The following is a 20,063-nucleotide window of genomic DNA, read 5'->3' as shown; positions in this document are numbered from 1 at the left end:
GGTTTAATGAATAATGAGGTAAAATGGGTAGTGTTATGGTGTATATGTATACTTCATTTTAAAAGACATAGCTCCAGCAGCCAGTCATGATGTAGACACATGTGGATGAATAAATAACTGCCTGCTTTAAAAGCATCCACAGGAACATAAACCTATGTTGTAGCCAGGGCACTTCTCTCCTCAGTTTAATAAATCTCTATTTTCCCCCTTACTATGTGTCAGGCAGTGAAGGAAGAAAATGACCTTATGTGACAGGCTCTCTGCTTTCATGTTACTTGTTATGGGCCATGTGGGTACCCATCATCAAAGAATCACAAGCATAGGTAGGAATACACTAGGTTAAACACTATGAGAATACTTAACCTTAAGCATCATTACATTGCCTGGCACAAGGGAACTATTTGGTTTCAGTATCTACCTGACTAGTTAAGGGAATCACACTTCAAGGAAAACAAAACTGAGATTAGCTCAGTGTTTTAGACTTCCTTGTTCATGCATTATTGTTCATGCATTATTGTTCACTGTTGGCCGAATCCTCTTTCTGAAAGAGACCCTCAAGAGTAGACACCTACTCTATTAAGCCTTAAAACCTCTACAGCAGTCACTGGGCTCTCAATTGCACAAATGAGCACAGAAAGTTGTTGCTGTTGTCTATTTTAAAGGGCCGAGCAAGCCATTGTTTCTCAGTTCTTTCCATCCACAATCATGGAAAGAAAACCTGCCACATGCCAGGAGGTCTGTAATGGAAACTGACAGGAGTAATGCCTCGTATCTTCACACCAAAATCAAGAAATTGTGAACCAAATAGTGTCTAGGAAAGTACAGTATGGAATGTTTAACTTAAAATAAATTTACATAAATACATAATATATAAAATATTTATATATATAGGTAAGCCTAATGCCAGTGACTCACACCTGTAATCCTAGCTATTCAGGAGGCTGAGATCTGGGGATCTTGGTTCAAAGCCAGGCAGGGCAGGAAAGTCCGTGAGACTCTTATCTCCAATAAACCACTCAGAAAACCAGAAGTGGCACTGTAGCTCAAGTGTTAGAGCACTAGCCTTGAGCCTAAGAGCTGAGGGACAACGCCCAGTCCCAGAGTTCAAGCCCCACGAATGACAAAAATAAACAAATAGATAATAAATACATAAACAGAATTTACATAAATTTTAAATTAAAAATTGCATTTTTAAACTTCTATTGAGGTTATATTCTTTTCCACATAGCTCTATTCAGAAGGAAATACAGAGCTTAGCTGGAGGCAGCTATATATATATATATATATATATGTATATATACATACATACACACACACGAAAACAAACATTTAGGGAGAGACTTTAAAGATGATAAATTACTATAAACTGTGGTATGTATCTGCTAAAGGCAATGGTGAAAGTAACTTTCTATTACTAATATTAAACCATGATAAAGGAACAAGATTGGATACAATCATTTTCTTTTCTTTTTTTTTTGGTCAGTCGTGGGGCTTGAAGGAGCTTGAACTCGGAGGTTGGGTGCTGTCCCTCAGCTTTTCAGCTCAAGGCCAGTGCTCTACCGCTTGAGCCACAGTGGTTTTCTGGTGGTTTACTGGAGATAAGAGTCTCGTGGAGGGCTGGGAAGTTGGCTCAGTGGTAGAGCACTTGCCTTGCATGCCTGAGGCCCTGGGTTCGATTCCTCAGCACCGCATAAGCAAAAAAGAAAAAAGCCGGAAGTGGAGCTGTGGCTCAAGTGGTAATGCGCTAGCCTTGAGCTGAAGAACTGAGGGACAGTGCCCAGGCCCAAAGTTCAGGCCCCACGACCGGACCCAAAAAAAAAAAAAAAAGTCTCATGGACTTTCCTGCCCGGGCTGGCTTCGAACCGCGATCCTCAGATCTCAGCCTCCTGAATAGCTACGATTACAGGCGTAAGCCACTGGCGCCCGGCCTTCATTTTGTCTTCTGTACTTCAACTATAGGGTGGAAAGCAGTATTCCACTTCTATGTAAAGGAAGACAGGCTGGCCACTAGGTCTTAACCTCCACATAAACATGGTGCCAGTAAACCACTGAGCTTCACAGCACCCAAAGGAACTCCTTAAAACAAAGAATAACTTCCACTCAAGAAAAGTACCACTTCCCTATTTTTCAAAGATGAGACCAAGCCAGGCATGGTTGCCCATTCGTGTAATCTCAGTACTCAGGAGGCTGAGGCCTGGCTGTAAGTTAGAAGCCAACCTGTGCTACACAGTAAGCTCCTGACTTAAAAACAAAACACCAACCGAGCCAGACATTACTGGCTCCTGCCTAATAATCTTCAGAAGGCTGAGATCTAAAGACTGCACTTTGAACCCAGCCAAGGAAGACAAACTTCGAAGGCAAAAAAACAAGAATTGGAAGTACTGCTCAAGTGGTAGAACACAGTTACTGGGGAAGGGGGAAATTGAGTAAAAGCCTTAAGTTCAAGCCCAAATAATACTGGAAACAAGAAAAACAAAAAAAGAGAAAAGGGAGGGACCACAGTTCATCTTACTTAACTCTGTTTCTCTAGTTGATTGGCTAATAGTTTCTAATTCTATCCCATCTTTTCCTATAACACAAATGACTTGAAACAGACTCAAAAGGAAAATTTAAATAGACCACCAACTGATTGTAGTTGTACATTTCCTGGTGCTGACTACTATGTGGACTCACAAAGAATCCATCGATTTGACATGACTCTTAATTGAACATTTCAATGTAACCTACATATGCCAGTTCAGAGAGTATTTTTCTAGTAGTTGTGGCAGGACATACTGCCAAGATTACTGGCTCTGAGGGAAAGTCTCAAGACAATGACAACATGTATTCAAATAAGATTTAAACCATCCTTAAATTGTTTACCTTAAGTATGGAAAAGTTGGAATTTGTCACGCCTTGAGTTCTAGCCCTGAGTTCTAGCCCGTTCTATTACAAAGTCTGTTAAAACCTTGAGCTCGGGACTGGGAAGGTGCCTTAGTCGTAGAATGCTTGCCTAGTATGCATGTAGGCCTGGGTTCAATTACTGAGTACCATATGAACAGAAAAAGCCAGAAATGATGCTGTGGCTCAGGTGGTAGTGCTGGCCTTGAGCAAAAAGAAGCTCAGGGGCAGTGCCTAGGCCCTGAGTTCAAGCCCCAGGACTGGCAAAAAAAAAAAAAAATAACCTTGAGCTTTTTCCTCATCTAACAATGATGATGGCAGGTCTGGCAGCAGCAGTATCAATAGTCTAATACCTCAAAGAGCCTCACATGGATTTAATTTACCTATAATACAGGTATTAAGTTACTTTTTTTCTTAAAACATGAACATTCTACCCCTCACCCCAACACACACACACATATTTGTTGGCAGCAGAAATGCAGAAAACAAAGTATAGAATTTGTATTTCAAACTTCTTTTTCCTGGTCAGGCCTAGTGGTGCCTAGTGGTATAATCCCAGAATCTAGGAGGCTGAGGAAGGAGAACTGAGTTCTAGTCTAGCTTGAGCTACATAGTGAGATGGCCTAAAAACAAAGAAAAAGGAAACAAGGTACAGTTTAGTAGTACACATCTCTAACCTCAGCACTTGGGAAGTTGAGGCAAGAGGATCCTGAGGTTCAAGGCCAGCCTGCTTCATAATGAGAACCTGTCTTAAACAATTAAAAAAAAAAATCTTTTGCTTTCTCTTCTCTCTCTCCCTCCCTCTCTTTCTCAACACAAGTAACCCTTATTCTTGGTTAGGAATGTATTCAATCAATAGTAATTTCTTTTAAAAATAGTAATTTCTCTTTAAAATAATAAAAGGCTTGGGCATATATGACAAATAATTCAAATGTTAAGTGAAAAGTTACTGGGAAAATAAAGATACTCAAATCAAAGGATCAGAAGACTCTGATCAAAGATTTTCAAGAATCTGAGCTAACCTCTCCAAAACTCACAGTAAAATAGTCATTGCATGCCTATTTACATAATTTCTCAACCTTAATTACTGCAGTCCAAATCAAGACTGAATCAATTTCCTTTGGTTCAAACATCACATTAAAAAAAAAAATTGCAACATTTAGTGAGAAAATCACGTTGAAGACCAAAGGGTTCTGTTAGAGTCACTGTACCTGTGAACTGGCTGGCAGACAAAAAGAATAATAAAGGTCATGATCTTTCTATAGGAAGAGGCTAGATTGAACCAAAACTAATAGCACACAGAACACAATTCTGCAACTTGAGTGGCATCCAGTAAAGTTGGCTCTACGAAGTCTAGTTCCCCTAGAAAGCACCTACTACCATAATCTCAGCTGCTGGCCACTTTGGTCTCTCAGTTTCTCTACTGGCCCAGGAGTTCTCCCCAGATTCTGCCTTAGGGCTTCTATTCTAGGCCTTCCTTCTGCCTAGAATGCTCAAAATGAATGGTTCTTTCCTTCACTTACTTTAGATCTACTCAAAGGCCATTGTGCCAGTGAGATTTGTCTGCCCTAATTACAAGCCTTTATATTCCCAGTTTAATTTTCCTCCATAGCACTTACCTGACATAGTATTTGTATTTGAATGATCACTTCACTTTCTACCATTTTGTCATTAGCAAGATGGCTTGGTTTACTGCTGTTTTCCTAATATCTAGGACAGTATCTGGCATATTGTAGACCCTCAGTAGTACTGCTGAATGGAGTGAGTAGATAGTCACACAAATGACCTACTATTCCATTTGTAAGGCTTCCAAATTCAAAACTTCAATTTCCTTTAAGAAACAGGATGTAGGATAAGGAGATTATGAGGACTTAAGAAGGTTATGGCAATGTAAAACAGTATCTGTGGTCTATGACTCCTTAATAGTGTTCAAAAATTTAATGCCTAAGTCACCTGACTGCTTGTTATAAACATAGTATCCCCAAGTCTGCCTTCAGAAAGTGGATTTGATGATTTCTCTGTGAGTGGTCCACAGCCCCCCCTATGAGAAAGAAGTACTTAGGACCCCTCCTGGTTAAATGTAAGGTGTTGTCTACATAGCTCATTAAAATGATGCTATGGGTAAGCACTCTCTTATCAACAGTGCATAAATGCAGAAGATAATCCTTTGCACATACAAATGTTTGACAAAAGGGTGGGTCTCTCTGTCATAAAGATGTCCTGTTGTATCCAGGAATGTTGTTATTCCAGGTAAGTACCTTGGTTCAAGACCATTAAAGAAGGTCCCTACTCAGTAAGCTTAACCTATGGCAGATTCTGGTTTTGCAATACTAGGTATCCACATGGCCTGTTTTGTTTTTCATAAAAGTCAGATCTACCCCACCTTTAATGAAGTATAAAGCACATGATTTGTCATAATACAAAACAAAATGAATCATAATGGTTCCAAATCTGATCTTTAATAATATAAGCAAACTCAGGACTCCTACCACAGACCTAAATCAGGAAAGTCAATCAAAAGTACAGAACAAAGGTTGTTTTTAATCAAGTGGTTGTTTCTTTTTCTTTCTGTGGTGCTAAGGATCACCCACAGGGCCGTGCACATGCTAAGCAAACATTTTACTTCTGAGCTATACACCTCTAGCCCCAAACAGCCAATTCCTTGAACACTGGATCACTGACTCAGGAAAAAACTGAAGTCTTTTTTCCAGTTTGCCACTTACTCTACAGAAGGGCTGCAGAGAGCAGCTAGCTACACATTGTGTCAAGATGGAATTAACTGTGCAAACAGATGTTTTCCCCAAATTCCAAGGAGTGACCCTAACCCATAGGCTTTTGCTCAAAGCTTCTGTTTTTCAAATGAAGAAACAGCTAGTGCCCACCCCTCCAGGGAAAATGATAGCTTCTGAAGGGGGCGCCCCCAGTGTGGGATGGGAGTGAGGAAGTAACTATTTTTCCTTCTATAAAAACACAGATAAATGAACATATCTTTTTATTCAAGTCTTTTGTTCCAAAACTTAAAATATGCTCTTTACAGATCTTAGAAAGAACAGCTGGAAAAAAAAAAAATCACTGTTGCCCAGGCAAGTTCACAGACATGCCTGGAAGCACACTTGCAGCTAAGTATTATCCTTGAACTGCATGAAAGAAATTCCCATGGAGGTCTAGGGAGCCAATACTGTGAATCTTTTTTTCCTTTGTGATACACTAAGGTTTGAACCTAGGGCCTCCCGCTTATAGGCCAGACATTCTACCTCTTAAGCCAGGCTCATAAGCCCCAATTCCCTTTTTTTCTTTTCTGTTTTCTGTTATTGGAGCTTGAACTCAGGGGCCGAGGCTCTTTGGCTTATTTTCAGCTAATGCGCTATCACTTGAGCCATACCTTCAGCCTGGCTTTTTGTTGGTTAATTGGACATGGAATCTCAGACTTTTCTGTCCAGGATGGATCTGAACTACAGACCTCCAGGTCTTAGCCTTCTAAGTAGCTCAAATTATAGGCACTGCAACAAGCAGATTTAATCTTTAGTGTGATTCTAAACTAATTATGAGGTCAGCTTTGTATTACAGACTATACTTATAATAATGATAATTTCTTGAATGAATCATTACATATTATCTCCAATTTTGAAAGACCACTCTTACTGATAACTTACAAACAGCTCCATTACAACTTATATATTTTTTTGCTAAGAACAAGAGCAAATAATGTGCAATGATTTTTCAAATAATCAAAAAATGAGGGAGTCATAGCACTTAAATATCCCTAACTATATTTATTTCCATATTTATTTTTATATTTATTTATTGCCCTGCTATTATTACAAGTTTCAAGCTAGTGTTGGTCAATCAGCTTTCTCAAAAAACTCACCTTCTCTCCTTGGAGTGATGGGACAGAGTCCCGCAAACTGTGAAAGCTGTCTTTGATATGGTCCCTACGTTTTCGTTCCAGTGCATTATGATGAGCTCGTTTGTCAGCCTACAAGAATGGGAAAAAGAGCACATTAGAAATGTCACTCCTTATATACCTTATATTTGGTACGAGGTAGATGGGGGTACAGCCTGGAAGTATATGGTGTCAGCGCTGTCCCTGGTGAGTGTACTAGGAAGATTTGTCAAGCGAGGTAGACAGTTAGGAGTCTCCAGAATTAGGCTGCTAAAGGGGAGAAAGGGGTGAGCAAGGCTTGCGACAGACAGGAACATCCAAAGTAGCTCGATGCATCCAGCTCATGCATAAGTAAAATCATCGTTATTCATGGGGACAAAGTACGACTCTCCTCCAACAGTGTCCCCCAATTTATATGGCAGATACCCACAAGTCCATGTTTGGGAAATGACTAAAGAAAGCTCCAGTGGGCCCTTTTCTAAGATGGGCGCACCCTACTCCAAGACTGGGGGGAATGTTCAGGGAACAGTTGAGGCACTGGTATAGTGCTTCGCTCCAAATGAAACCCAGAGGTTCAGCTGTGATTTCTCACTTGCTTAAAGACACTAGTATAATCTCATTAAAGCAACAGAAAACCTCTAGAAAACCCCAAAACACAAAACCCTCTTGAATCTGAAATCCTCACAGAGCTGCTAGAGATGTCAATTGCATTCAGACTTCTTTTTTGAAAGCAAATCCAAGACACGATCTGCTAAAGGCTTCCCATCACAAGAGCAAGACAGAAGGGCAGTTCTTAGACAGCAGGTCTTCTATAAACACACACTGAGTAAATTCCCTAAGGCACATGTACCTGGTCAGGCTAATTTGGCAGTTTAAAATACCTAGCCAATCTTTAACTTGTTCTGTCTGGAGTCACAAAGAACAATGAGCTGGACAAAGACTGTCAATAAGTCAAAAGGGTAAAGGTAACAAGGGACAAGTCCCCTCATAATAACAATGGTGCCTCTCAAAGGACTCCAAGCACTTTATTCAAAGCAAGAGCTTTACCACACCTATACTCTAGGAATTACAGAAAATCTTTAGGAATCTACTTTGACTATTCCATATTGCACTGAGCTAGTCATATCCATAAAGTGAAGTAGCTTTAATCTACCAAGATAGTGCCATGAATTTTAAAAATGAAGCAACAAGAGTAAATAACTTGGCTGAGTACAAGAACAATGCCACCACCAACAAATGCATGTACTAGACAAGATGTACACACAAAAATCCATGAAGAATTGTAAGAATGAAAGGATATGAAATTCTATTATTTAATTTAAAAAGTTTAAGCCTGGAATGTAGTACATGCCTGTAGGCTGAAGCAGGAGGACAGCCTGGGTTATATGGTAAGACCCTATATCAAAGAAAAAAATATGTCTAAGTCACTCCAGATGAAAGAAGAGTCAGAAACAGCTGTGGTCATCTCATCCACAGCTCTGTTGAATGGACATGTGGTTCCCATCATGGAGAAGGTAAGAGCAGTCTAAAGCTGTCCCATGTGAAGTCTGAGTTCACTGTGAGTATTTTACCAACTATAGTGATACATTAAATCAAATCGTACAGGGAATCTAATGGACAATCAAATTTGGAGTATCAGAGAACCTGAAGCTAGAGGCAGGTACTCCACATCATATAACTTACTATAGCAAAAAAACAAAATTTCTAATGTGAGTATAAAATAGTTTGAAGGAATTAAACACATATAAGGCCTAGTGCTACTCTAACTTATTGCTCCCTCTAGTCATGTAATACAAAGGTAAATTAGGCTACGAATATGCCTAAAGAGCTAAGAAGGTGGAGGAGAGCTGACATTTGGCATTTACTGCCTCTGCTGTGTTTGCTATATACTTTCCAAGATGGTCTATTTACATGCAAATTAATTGCCAAGCTTTGGTCTCCCACATCAGCCTAAGACAAACTAGTCTACTAAATCACCCTGATTCCTGGCCTTCCTCCCAGCTTAAGAGCTATGAACAGAAGCAATGATACCAGTTATTCACAATCCATCCTGTGGATACAAATAAAAATTCTGTTTTCTTTCTGGGAGAGCCCTGCAGCTCTCAAACATCTACAATAAAGTTGGATTGGTTTCACATAGGCCAGAGATGTGGAGTTATATATAATCTAATACCAAAATCATCCCCACAATGAACTACCGCTCTCCCATTCCCTGAGCACTGAACGGACTCAAATGGACAAGTCTTTTGGTTAGAGGATTGTAAGTGAACTTGGCTGGGGACCATAGCCAAAATCTTGGCTTCTCATTTGGGGAGGCAGCCAAGTTTAAAAAGTTGGCTCAACAAGGAAAGACAGCAGTCCACTGCCTGGTAGATAGCCTGAGCTTGGGACTGTTGTTCTCAAACGTGTGTATGGAATTTCTGTGATGATTCCAGGCTCAGTTTAACTAGCAGAAGAGGGGAATCTTAGAACAGTCCCTCCTGCCTTGTCTATGTCTATCCTGAGCTGTAATGTCTAATCAGAATCAATATTAAAGCTTTCCAACAATGGCAAATAAGCCTCTTCCCCAAGCCCATTTTACAAGAGCCAAGTTAAAAAAAAAATACAGAATATGCCTAATTATACTGGAAAGCACACATGAAAAACTGAAAAACCTTCACACAGGCTGAGAATTCTCAAGAGATATTTCTAAACCAGCAATCCATGCAGCCTGATACCCATCACCACATACAGCCAGTTGGCAGACTTACTCTCAATGCTTTGCTAACTGTCTTTTGCTGGTAACCCTGTTCCAAAAGGAGAGAGTTCAGAGTTAAGAAAGAAAAACTGGGTGAAGACTCAGTGTGAGGTACTGGAGTTCTTCCCACAAACTCACAACTGATTTTTTTTTTAATATAAAGGGCTAAACAATTATGTTGAGCAAACAAAATTTCTCTCCCCTGTGCTGAGGTATTCTAACAATGAAAACTCACTCTTACAGAATTGATCAAACACAATTCTATGTGATAACCTGCTGTTGTATAGCAGATCCCCCCAAATACTTGCTCTACCCATGCTCTAGGAGCAAGCAGTTGCTAGCTCTGCTAGTTCTTTAACACTGGATTTAGTTTCTGCCAGAAAGCCTTTCCGTTAGCACATCCTAGACCCAACAGAAATACTAAGGGGCTACCAGAGAGTGGCCCACAGATGTTCAACAGGAACTACAGCACAAAATCGCTTCCAGCTTTCGGTGGATTACGAATGCCAAGGTTTTTTACTTAGCCTCTTAGTTTTATTTCCACCCAACTTTCCATACTGTCAGCCAGAATAAAAATCTTCACCTACAATTTGTCCCTCTCTGACATTAACAAAACACATGTACCTTAAGTGTAGTTAAATGTTGTAAGAAAACATTTTATTGGCCAATAAGTTGTTAAACTGGCAGGTCACTGAAGTTAATCTGTTCTGAATTATGGGAAATCTCTTAAAATGATTTCAACTTAATGCTGAGAATGCATGTTGGTTCAAGAAATTGTACCAGTCCACACTCTTCTTACACTTTTAGGAAAATAATATGGAGTAGCAAATGCTTTGATATTCAAGGATACAGAAAGTTTTCCAGTACAATATAATTTGTTGCAAGCTACTGACACCTAACCACTCTAATAAGGGGAATCTTCTCAATGCCAACATAGAAAACCCTTAGTGTATAGAGAATCTATGCAATGTACTAAATACTTACTGCCTTTAAGAAATGTAAATAAAGATGAGACAAACATTGGTGACTCATTCTTGTAATCTGAGCTACTCAGGAGACTGAAATCTGAGGATCAAGGTTCAAAGCCAACCCAGCAGGAAAGTCCATGAGGCTTAATCCCAATTAACCACCAAAACCCAGAAACAGAGCTGTGGCAAACATGGTAGTGTTCCAGTTTTGAGTAAAAACAACTACTACTACTAAAGGACAGCACGTAGGCCCTGAGTTCAAACTCCCTTCCCCCATAATGTAACATTCATAACTAAATAAATTTTAAAAGCCAGTAGCCAGTGGCTCATGCTTATAATCCTAGCTACAATTCAAAGCCAGCCCTGGCAGTAAAGTCTGTGAGACTCTTAGCTCCCATTAATCATAGAAAAAGCCAGAAGTAGTGCTATGGTTCAAGTGGTAGAGTATTAACCTTGAGCAAAAGTTCCCCAGGGATAGTGCCCAGGCCCAGAGTTCAAGCCCCAGGATTAGCAAAAATAAAATAAATAAAAATTTAAAAATTAAAGCTATTTTTTTAAAGACTAAAAACATCAAAAAAATAAAGCTTCCACATTCTTACTCAAAAATATCTATATTCTGGTGGATAAAACAGGTAAAACTGAATTTCTTAGCAACTTAAAATTCTCATTTTAACTGATATGAATTGAGTATTTGAAATAAGTCCACCAAAGTTTCTAACAGGAAAACAGTCATTTCAGTTTCCCAACACTTATTCTGCCAGAAGCCCATTGCCTGGTATACACTCCTGTGATCTAATAATAAACGTACTTATTTTCCAGGCTCTTCCCACCTTCTGGTGTCTAAACCAAAATAGGAAGATAGTACTACCTACACACCTAGCATCATGCTTCAGCCATTTGGGAGTAAGGATGCCTTGGTCAGAATATCTCAACTGAAAGTCACATTGGATTTATAAGTTTTCACCATTTCTGGCATCTTGACTCTTGAAGCTCAGAGTGGTAGAGTGCTAGCCTTGAACAAAAAGAGTTCCCAGGCCCGGAGTTCAAGCCCCATGACCAACCAAACCAAACCAAACCAAACAAAACAAACCTTTATTCTAAACACAAGCACATTCAGAATTCATATTATCACTGTCAGCACGAAGCAGACACAAAGTACAAGCACTGTGCAGCACTTCTGCTGTGCAACTGATTCTGTTGCAGGTAAGAGACAACCCTTCTGAATACACTGTAAATCCTAAAGAAACAAAGAGCTGCAAAGTTAAAAATATGCCAGAACAGCACCAGAAGCAGACTTGTACAAATCTATTTAAAACTCCTAATGGCTATGGTACACAACTATAACCCACGTTTAGCTGCCATGGGATAGACAATACTGGAAAAGGTCTCTGGCTTCCTAACCAGCTCCCATTCTATATTTCTGGCATACTTTCACTCTTTTCCTAAGAAACGTACCAAACTAAAACAAAGCAAAAGGAACTCCTTGTATAAAATGAAAATAGACCTATTACAAAAATTTATCTTTAAAATGCAACTTTTCACTCTCAAAACTAAGACACTATCAGTGGAATTATGTGATTTATCAAATTTGGGGCTACTTCTTTTTTAAAATAAAACTTAGTGGCCACTGGAAAAGTTGTTTTCCCTTTTGTATTGAGGCACACAAACATAGTCGTCAAATCAGTTTCACTTTCTGTTATAGTCAGCCTTACTTCCTAATTTAATTCTGTTCTTGCTGAGTATCCTCATTTTTGATATAGTAAGGCTAACATGGTTATAGTGGTATTGTAAAACATACATGTTAGTATCAGAACTCACAGAACACTTTCCAATAACTTTCAAAGTTCTTCTGTAGTCCTAAATATTTTATGATTCAAAACCCACATCTTTTCCCGTGGTTTTTTCCAAAGCAAAAAACGTAAAAATAGTTTCCTTGTAAACTTTTAAAAGTATATTTATTTTATACTAAATTTCAGGAAGTAAACAAATGTATTTGTAAAGGGGAAAAATATGAAATCATTTTTATCCTCGCTATCCACATTAGTTGTATTTGTATATAACATTTGTCTATACACATCTGCTTTTTCTCTCTGCTTTGGTATTCACTTGTGCCTGATAAAAACTTACGTTTCAACAAGTTGGTGTGCAAATTAAAAACAAAGGCTTTAGAGGACTAGAGTTCAATCTCCTGCACCAAGAAACAAAAACAAAGGGTCCAACCTACTTTCATTGTCTGTTTCCCACAAATCAAAAGGAAAAAAAAAAACCTAATACCTTAACAGCAAACTATAAACATCTAAATAAAACATGGAGATTAGTATTCTAGGAGAGTGGACACATTTAAAAAACTTAGTCAACAAATATACAAAAACATCAATGTAGATAAATGTTTTGAAAAGCAAAAAGCATTCAAGAACTGTGAGCCAAAATTTCACACAAAGGAAAACTTTCCTCTAACTGGAAAGCAATACAATTCCAATTCAAAGGGTAATTCTGCAAAGGAAGCCTTACCAATCTTACCATCCAACCCTGACCACGCCCTGTGGCAGATTTTGTAACTGCAGACTTGGAGGAAACACTATGTTTTAAATAGACTGGGCCACAAACACAAAACTCCAACCAAGTCCACATTATCAAGTAAACATACTATTTAAAAAAAAAAAAAAGTCTAGGGGTGGTCAAGTGGTAGAGTGCTAAGGCTTTGAATTAAACCTCAGTATCATAAAACAAGAATAAAAACTAACACATAGTCAAATATATTACATAGTCAAATATATTAACAAATTTGGACAACACTTCAAATTATTTTTAGTAACCATTACCCAGTGACAATCTTAAACTATGGGAACAACTGCATCCCTGGGTTTTATGGAGACATCAGATCTCAAATAAATATAAATTGTAATGCCAGTCTTAGACAACCTGCACAATCTCTGATCATGCTAAAATGCAGGTACAACTATAAGAGCTTGCCTTTACATGGTGTTTACTAAAATCTTACACCAGAGGAATCAAAGAGGCACCCTCTTAAGTCTTCATATACTATTTTAAACAGGTGTGCCACATGCCATTTTTAAAAATAAACCAGAAAAATGAACTAGGTACAGTTCAGTAGTACAGCATTTGCCTAGAATGCTTATGGCCCCAGCTGACCTCAGTACCACAAAAAAAAAAAAAATTAAATTAGCATTAAAAAAATATAGGCAAGAAGCATGGTTTGAATAGTACAGTGCCTGCTTAGCAACTGTGGTGTCCTCCCCTGCCCGCCAAAATCCAGAAAGGTATCATTTCTTTTAGACTATGAAGATCTAAGGGATGTGGCTCAGTGACAGAGGGTTTGCCCGGCATGCATAATTATGGCCCTGACTTTTGATTCCCCACCATCACAATAAATTAAATAAACAAATAAATAAATAAATAAATAAATAGCAGAAACAGAAAGATCTGCTAACAGTGAGCTCTCCCACAATATAGTCCACTGGAGAGTTGAAGAGTAGCCACATTTTTGGAAGTGGCATATGTTCCAGTCCTCACCTCTTCCCTCTATATCTTATTCCTCACTATCTCAAAGACAAATGAATCTTTGATTCTCACTCTATATATGTCTATGTTCCTCACTGTCAAATATCAGACATTTTCATATACATATTCCTCTTCCTCACTCTTACTCTGGGCCTATGTTTTCTCTCTAATGCTATATTTTTACTGTCTCAAACTCCAAAAGCATGAGATTACAGTATGTTTCTAAATCCACAGGATCATCTTCTGGAAACCATGTCCAAACGGTAAGAAATCATTTTATAGTCAGGTGCTAGTGGCTCAGGCTTGTAATCCTGGCTACTCAGGAGGTTGAGATCTGAGGATCCCAGTTCAAAGCCAGCCCAGGTAGAAGAGCCTATGAGACTCTTACATTCAATTAACTTGAGCTATGATAGAGCTCTAGCCTTGAGTGATAATTCTAAAGGACAGTCCTAGGCTCTGGTACCAGCACACACAAAGAGGAAATTATTATGACACTATACAGTCATAACTATCAACTTTTCAGCAAAGAGACTGCAATGCCAATTCAATTTTTTGTTGTTTTCTTTCTATCCTGTAGAAATAGATCACAAGAAGCTGTATGTGACACTCTTAGGATTCAACCTTTGGCTCCTCTCTCTATATTTCCTATTTTTGCAATAAAATACTTTGCTTGGCTGGAGTCTATGGGTCTACAGCAGTCACATGACTTGGTTATAGGTGATTATTGCATGTGGCTTCAGGTTCATACAAGTATGCAGATATGGTTTAAAACCTACTTGTTCCGAAATAAATCTCTGGCCATCTTGCCCCCAAATAATACCACCATCACTTCAGAACGCCTTCTTTCTCACTTCACATACAGAGGCAGGTGAATCCCTCACCTACAAACTAGAGGAACGATGCACTTCTTTGCATACAGCTTGTCTTACTGACTACTCACTACAATCTACCACCTGAGGATCCAAAATCACGTAATTTGCAACCCGCCCCAACCCCTGAAGACCCACTTTAGCTGTCAACAAGAGAATTTACTACATTATTAAAAGTAATAGAATGATATCGTTTTCTCTCTGACCCCAAAAAGGACTAAAACTGAACGGAAATGAAAATGAAATGGAGAGTAGGAGACGTACCGCAGATTGAAACCTCGGTTGCTCTTCCTGGAATAAGAGAGAGAGAAAAAAATAGAAAATATAGGAGTTATTTTTACACTTCACATTCAATAATAAGAAAGAAAATGCCGGCGGCGGAGGAAGCGGTGGGTGGGGAGTCAGCCCGACACCCCTCCCTCTCTCTCTCCCCCCACCCCCCACCCCCAGCGGGATCCGGTAGCGGGGTAGGGGGGTCCCGGGCGCCGTCCCTCTTTCCGGGATCCGATCCGGGCCAGAGGGAGTCGGGAGCACTGTGCCCTCCCCTCTGGCTCTGCTCGGGCATCTGGGCACTCCCAACCTCTCTCCGTCTTCCCTCACCCCCAGGATCCGCACGGGTCATGGGAAGAGTGGGGGGTGGGGGGAATCGCGGATCCAAGGGGCAAGTCCGGACCGTCGTCCCCTTCCCCAGCACCCGGACAATGGGATCCCTGGCTCAACCCACCCGTATCCCCGGAACCTGAGCCGGGTGAGGTGCGTACAGGAGGCCGCAACACCCTCCTCCGCGGGAGGGGGCGGGGGTCCCAGAGGCCGCGTGTCCACTCCCACCTCCAGCCCCAGGAGGCCGTCCCGGCCCGGAGAGGAGCGAGCCGGGAGCGCGACGCAGCGGGTCCTGGTCCCGGGAGGAAGGGGAAGGGGAAGGAGGCGGCGGCGGCCTCGGCCCCCTCCCGCAGTCGCCCCCCTGAGAGCCCCGGCCGCTGTCCCAGCCTGACAACCCTCAAGGGAAGGAAAAAGCCCCGGGACTCACGTCGCTCTCCACCTCGATGTCATCGTTATCGCTCATTTCCTACGGCCCAGGGAGCGGCCACTGCAGCGACGGCGGGGAGGGGGAGGGCGGGGGGAGGGGAAGTCACCGACAACGAGAAGCCGAGTGCCCCCGCACACACTCTCACTCACTCACGCACTCGCTCCCTCACTCACACCACACACACACACACACTCACACTCACACGCACGCACACACACAACACGGGCGAGAACCACCTCCTCACTGCAGCACCGGATCAACGGCGGCACGCACGCCCGATCGGACCCCTGCCACGTGACCGGGCTTCGCCGCGCTAGGGTAGCCGAGACTTGTAGTCCACGATTCTATATTGGGCCACCTGACGTGAGCCAGGAAAACTATAAATCCCATAAGGCACCGCACTCCGGGGCCCCTAGCTCGGCGTGTTGACGGAGCATAGGGCGCCTGCGCACCAGTAGGGGGCGGAGAGAAGCGGCGCGATGCCTGCCGGGAGGTGTAGTCCAAAGACCGCGAGTTGTCAGGAGGTTTTCTTCCTGAGGCAGCGGAGAGGCTGCCGGGAAGACAGGACACGTGGAGGGAGCTGAGCTCCTGGAGTTTGCCACTGTCTGGGCTCCAAGCTCCGGGCGCCGGGCCCAAGGGTCTGGGCGGAGGCTCTTGGGGAGAAGCCGGCTGCCTAAAGAACGCTGCCTCTCCTGGTGCGACTGTCTTTACTTTGCCTTCCTGGGGCTCCCGGGGCCGAAGTGAGGACGCTCGGGACCGGGGGCCGCGGCGCGACGTGGGTCCTTGGGCTCTGGTGGCTGGCAGTGGCTGGGGTGAGGTAGCGTCTCAGGACCGGGTAGAGGGCCGAGCTCGCGTGGGAGTGTCTGGCTCTGAGTGACCGCTCTGCCCTCCGTGAGGCTCGCACATTCGCAGCCCTGCACGCTCGCCCGTGGAAGAGGCCCCGTCCCGTGTGCGTTTGCAGCTCTCCGGAACTGCAGGTCCAGAGAGCTGTAATTAAGCATTGCCAAAAAAGGACTGAACGGGAAACGTGCAGCTTCCAATCCAGTTAAAATCGTATGTAGATACCGGCAGGAGGTGTCATTACTTCCATCCCCCGGGTATTTACTGAGCACCTAACATGCGGCAGGCAGCAAGGAGATGCCTTCACAGAGCTCACAGCCAGCCGTGGAGGTGTAGACGGCCTGGGGTGGCCTGCCACTATTTGTAAGAGTTCCAAGTCCCTCGGGAAAGAAAAACAAAAACAAGACGCCTCTGTGATCAGATAAATTAACCAACTCTCTCACATCTCTCCTGCAAGGTGAATGATATCTTGAGCTTTTCCATGAGTTACCAGTTCTAAATGAAAACTATTATATGGCCCCCAGACTCCTTTGAATGTGGGAATTCGGGGCTATCACACACACACACACACACACACACACACACACACAATCGTTGTGCTATATATCGTTTTGTGAACATATCTTTGTGTTACTAAAGATACAAATGTAAATGTAATATGCTTTTTCTTCCCCCCCCCTTCAAATATGCTGTCTTTGTTGCTCAGTGGTACAGTCCTTTAAGTCTGTACTTGCTGTAAATACATTTACTCCCCCCCCCCCCCAATCCCCGGTACTAGTGTTTGAACTCAGTATTCTCAGCTTAGCTGGCACTCTACCACTTGAGCCACCTCTCCAGCCTTGCTTTTTCTGGTGGAGGTGATGACAGACTCTCACAGACTCTTCTGTCCAAACTGCCCTTGGACCACGATCCTCCCACTCTCCGCCTACTGTGTAGATAAGATTACAGGTATGCCTGGCTAATTGATTGTTTCTAAATTTCTTTTTGTGTTGGGAAGATCATTATGTGATAAGAGGTAGTAGGCTGTAAAGGAGACTAGGATGGTAGCTCTTCAGTGAGTTAACTAGATAGTAGATCTGGGTTAATTGATGATTACAACAATCATTGGGCCCCAGCTATGTGTACTCAATAGAGGCTCTAAAAAATCCATATACCAGGATCATATCCCAAACCGATTAAATCAGAATCCCTGGGGGTGAGAGCTAAACAGCAATAGTTTTTAAAGCTATTGAAGTGATTCCAATGTGGACCCAAGATTGAACCACTATAGAGAATGCCAAGATAAATAAGATAGTCTTTCACTGAATTGTATTCTTTGAAAGAGTGGGTTTTATGATACATCAATAATTATATCTCAATAAAGCTGTTATAAAAGAAAAATAATCTTTGCTAAACATGGAATGACAGGAGAGTAAATTATGAAAGCAATGTGGTAAAGACAATGTGTCAAATGCATTGTAAGGGCAGTGACTGCTGTTAAGAGGTCAGAAGAGTGGGAAAGAATGCCAAGTCCCACATGGGGGTGGGCTCCATCAAGAACATCTGAAACTGTCAGCTCCACCAGGACAAGGGCAGGGTCTGTAAAGATCAAGGCCACATTTTGTTCCCTTTGAATCCTTAGTTGTTGAAAGAAGGTCTGAGCAAGTAGGTTGAAATGAGAGGAAATGCCTTCCAGGTAGAGAGACAAGAGATGTTAACACATCTCTTCCTAGTAATTGTTAGACTCTGAACACCTCCCGGCCTAGTTAATACATCTGACAAAACATTGCACCCAACAATTGTAGAATGTGCTATTTTCATAGGGCATATGCAAGAACTGGCCATGTTTTGAACCATAATGCAAATTTCAGTAAGTTTCAAAGGACTATGATCTTTAGAGAGAATGTTTTTAGACCAAAGGCAAGTAAAGAACAAATAATGGGGCTGGGAATGTGGCTTAGTGGTAGAGTGCTTGCCTAGCTTGCATGAAGCCCTGGGTTTGATTCTTCAGTACCACATAAACAAAGAAAGCTGGAAGTGACACTGTGACTCAAGAAGTAGAGTGCTAGCATTGAGCAAAAGAAGCTCAGGGACAGTGCCGTGGCCCAGAGTGCAAGCCCCAGGCCTGGCAAAAGAGAGAAGGGTGGGGGGAAAGAATAAATAACACTAAAGCTAAGGAGAAAATTGAATTGTCCTTCTTGGTGCTTTCCTGATATGAATAACAATCTAAGGATCTATTCTCTTCTCTATACACAGTTGTCTTTGGTAGAGCTTAAGAGAGCTTTTTTCAGTCTTATGAGCAAGAATCTTGTTAGCCCCTTGCTACTACAAGCAGGGTCAGTGATAAATCACCTGGAAGCGTGTTTGGAGTGGGAAGTCTCAGCTGGCACCTAGACCTTCTAAATCAGATCTGCATTAAAACCTATTCATTTGTATGCACATTAGAGCTTCAAATGCTCTGGTGTGGGAGGAAGGGTAGGCAAACAGACTTCCTCGCTTTCCACACTTCAAGTTCTGTTTTTTTGCTGGTTAATTGGAGATAAAGAGTTTCAGGGATTTGTCTGTCCAGGCTGGCTTCAAACCTAGATCTCAGACTCTGGAGCAGCCATTGCACCTGGCTAAAATCACTCTTTTTGGGGGACGGCGGGGGTGGTGGTGGTATGCTGTACTGGGATTTGGACTTAGGGTCTTGCAGTCTAGGCTGACCCTCTCCTATTTGAGCCACACCTCCAGTCTAGCTTTTTGCTGGTTAGTTGAAGTTAGTTATGGACTTTTCTGCTCAGGGTGGCTTTAAGCCATGATCTTCTGGATCTCAGCCTCCTGAGTAGTTAGGATACATTAAAGGAACATCCTATTGGCACTTTTTACCAGTGTGTTGATGAGTTACTGATGCCAGTCTGGGCACATCTACTTTGAAAACTCAAGGCCTAGCCAGACACCAGTGGCTCATATCTGTAATCATAGCTACTTAGGATGCCAAGACCCAGAGTATTGAGGTTTGAGGCCAGCCCAGGCATACACTTAGTACCCTTTATTAGCCAGTAGCTAAGCACAGTAGCTACATGGGAAGCTGAGATTAGGAAGATCTAGGCCAGACTATGTAGAAAAACCCTAGAAACTCCAATTTCTGTAGAAAGAAGCTGGTGTGATACATACTTGTCATTTCAGCTTTAATGCGAAGTCTACAATAAGTGGATTGAGGTACGAGGCTCTGATTTCAAACCCCAGTACTGCAAAAAACAAAAACAAAAAGCCATAAAAATAAATCCCAAGGTTTTGCATATTGAGATCATTACAAAACAAAACAAAACAAACAACACCCTCCCCCCCCACCTATGGATGAATGAGGAAAAGCAGA

At 41.8% G+C, this 20,063-nt stretch overlaps 1 protein-coding gene across 4 annotated transcripts in view; it reads right to left on the bottom strand.

The window, feature by feature from the left end:
- Max (MYC associated factor X) overlaps positions 1-16,179 on the bottom strand; it is a 28,391-nt gene extending 12,212 nt beyond the window's left edge. For 2 of the 4 annotated variants that reach the window (XR_011373934.1, XR_011373933.1), the window contains exons 1-3: positions 15,887-16,179; positions 15,124-15,150; positions 6,749-6,856 (exon numbers count right to left, since the gene is read on the bottom strand). Coding sequence is in view for 2 of the 4 variants with exons in the window: in XM_070031762.1 (XP_069887863.1) it covers positions 6,749-6,856; positions 15,124-15,150; positions 15,887-15,922 (171 nt within the window). In the remaining 2 variants the exon portion in view is untranslated. The remainder of the gene's footprint in view (positions 1-6,748; positions 6,857-15,123; positions 15,151-15,886) is intronic. The other 2 variants (XM_070031762.1, XM_070031763.1) reach the window with 2 other exon arrangements.
- Between the last annotated feature and the right edge of the window lie 3,884 nt (positions 16,180-20,063).

This window comes from Dipodomys merriami, unplaced genomic scaffold (genome assembly GCF_024711535.1).
Source record: "Dipodomys merriami isolate MVZ:Mamm:240054 unplaced genomic scaffold, mDipMer1.0.p SCAF_1, whole genome shotgun sequence".
Taxonomy (NCBI): domain Eukaryota; kingdom Metazoa; phylum Chordata; class Mammalia; order Rodentia; family Heteromyidae; genus Dipodomys; species Dipodomys merriami.
The sequence above is the reverse complement of the archived record's forward strand: the minus strand, read 5'-3'. Positions and strand labels throughout refer to the sequence as shown.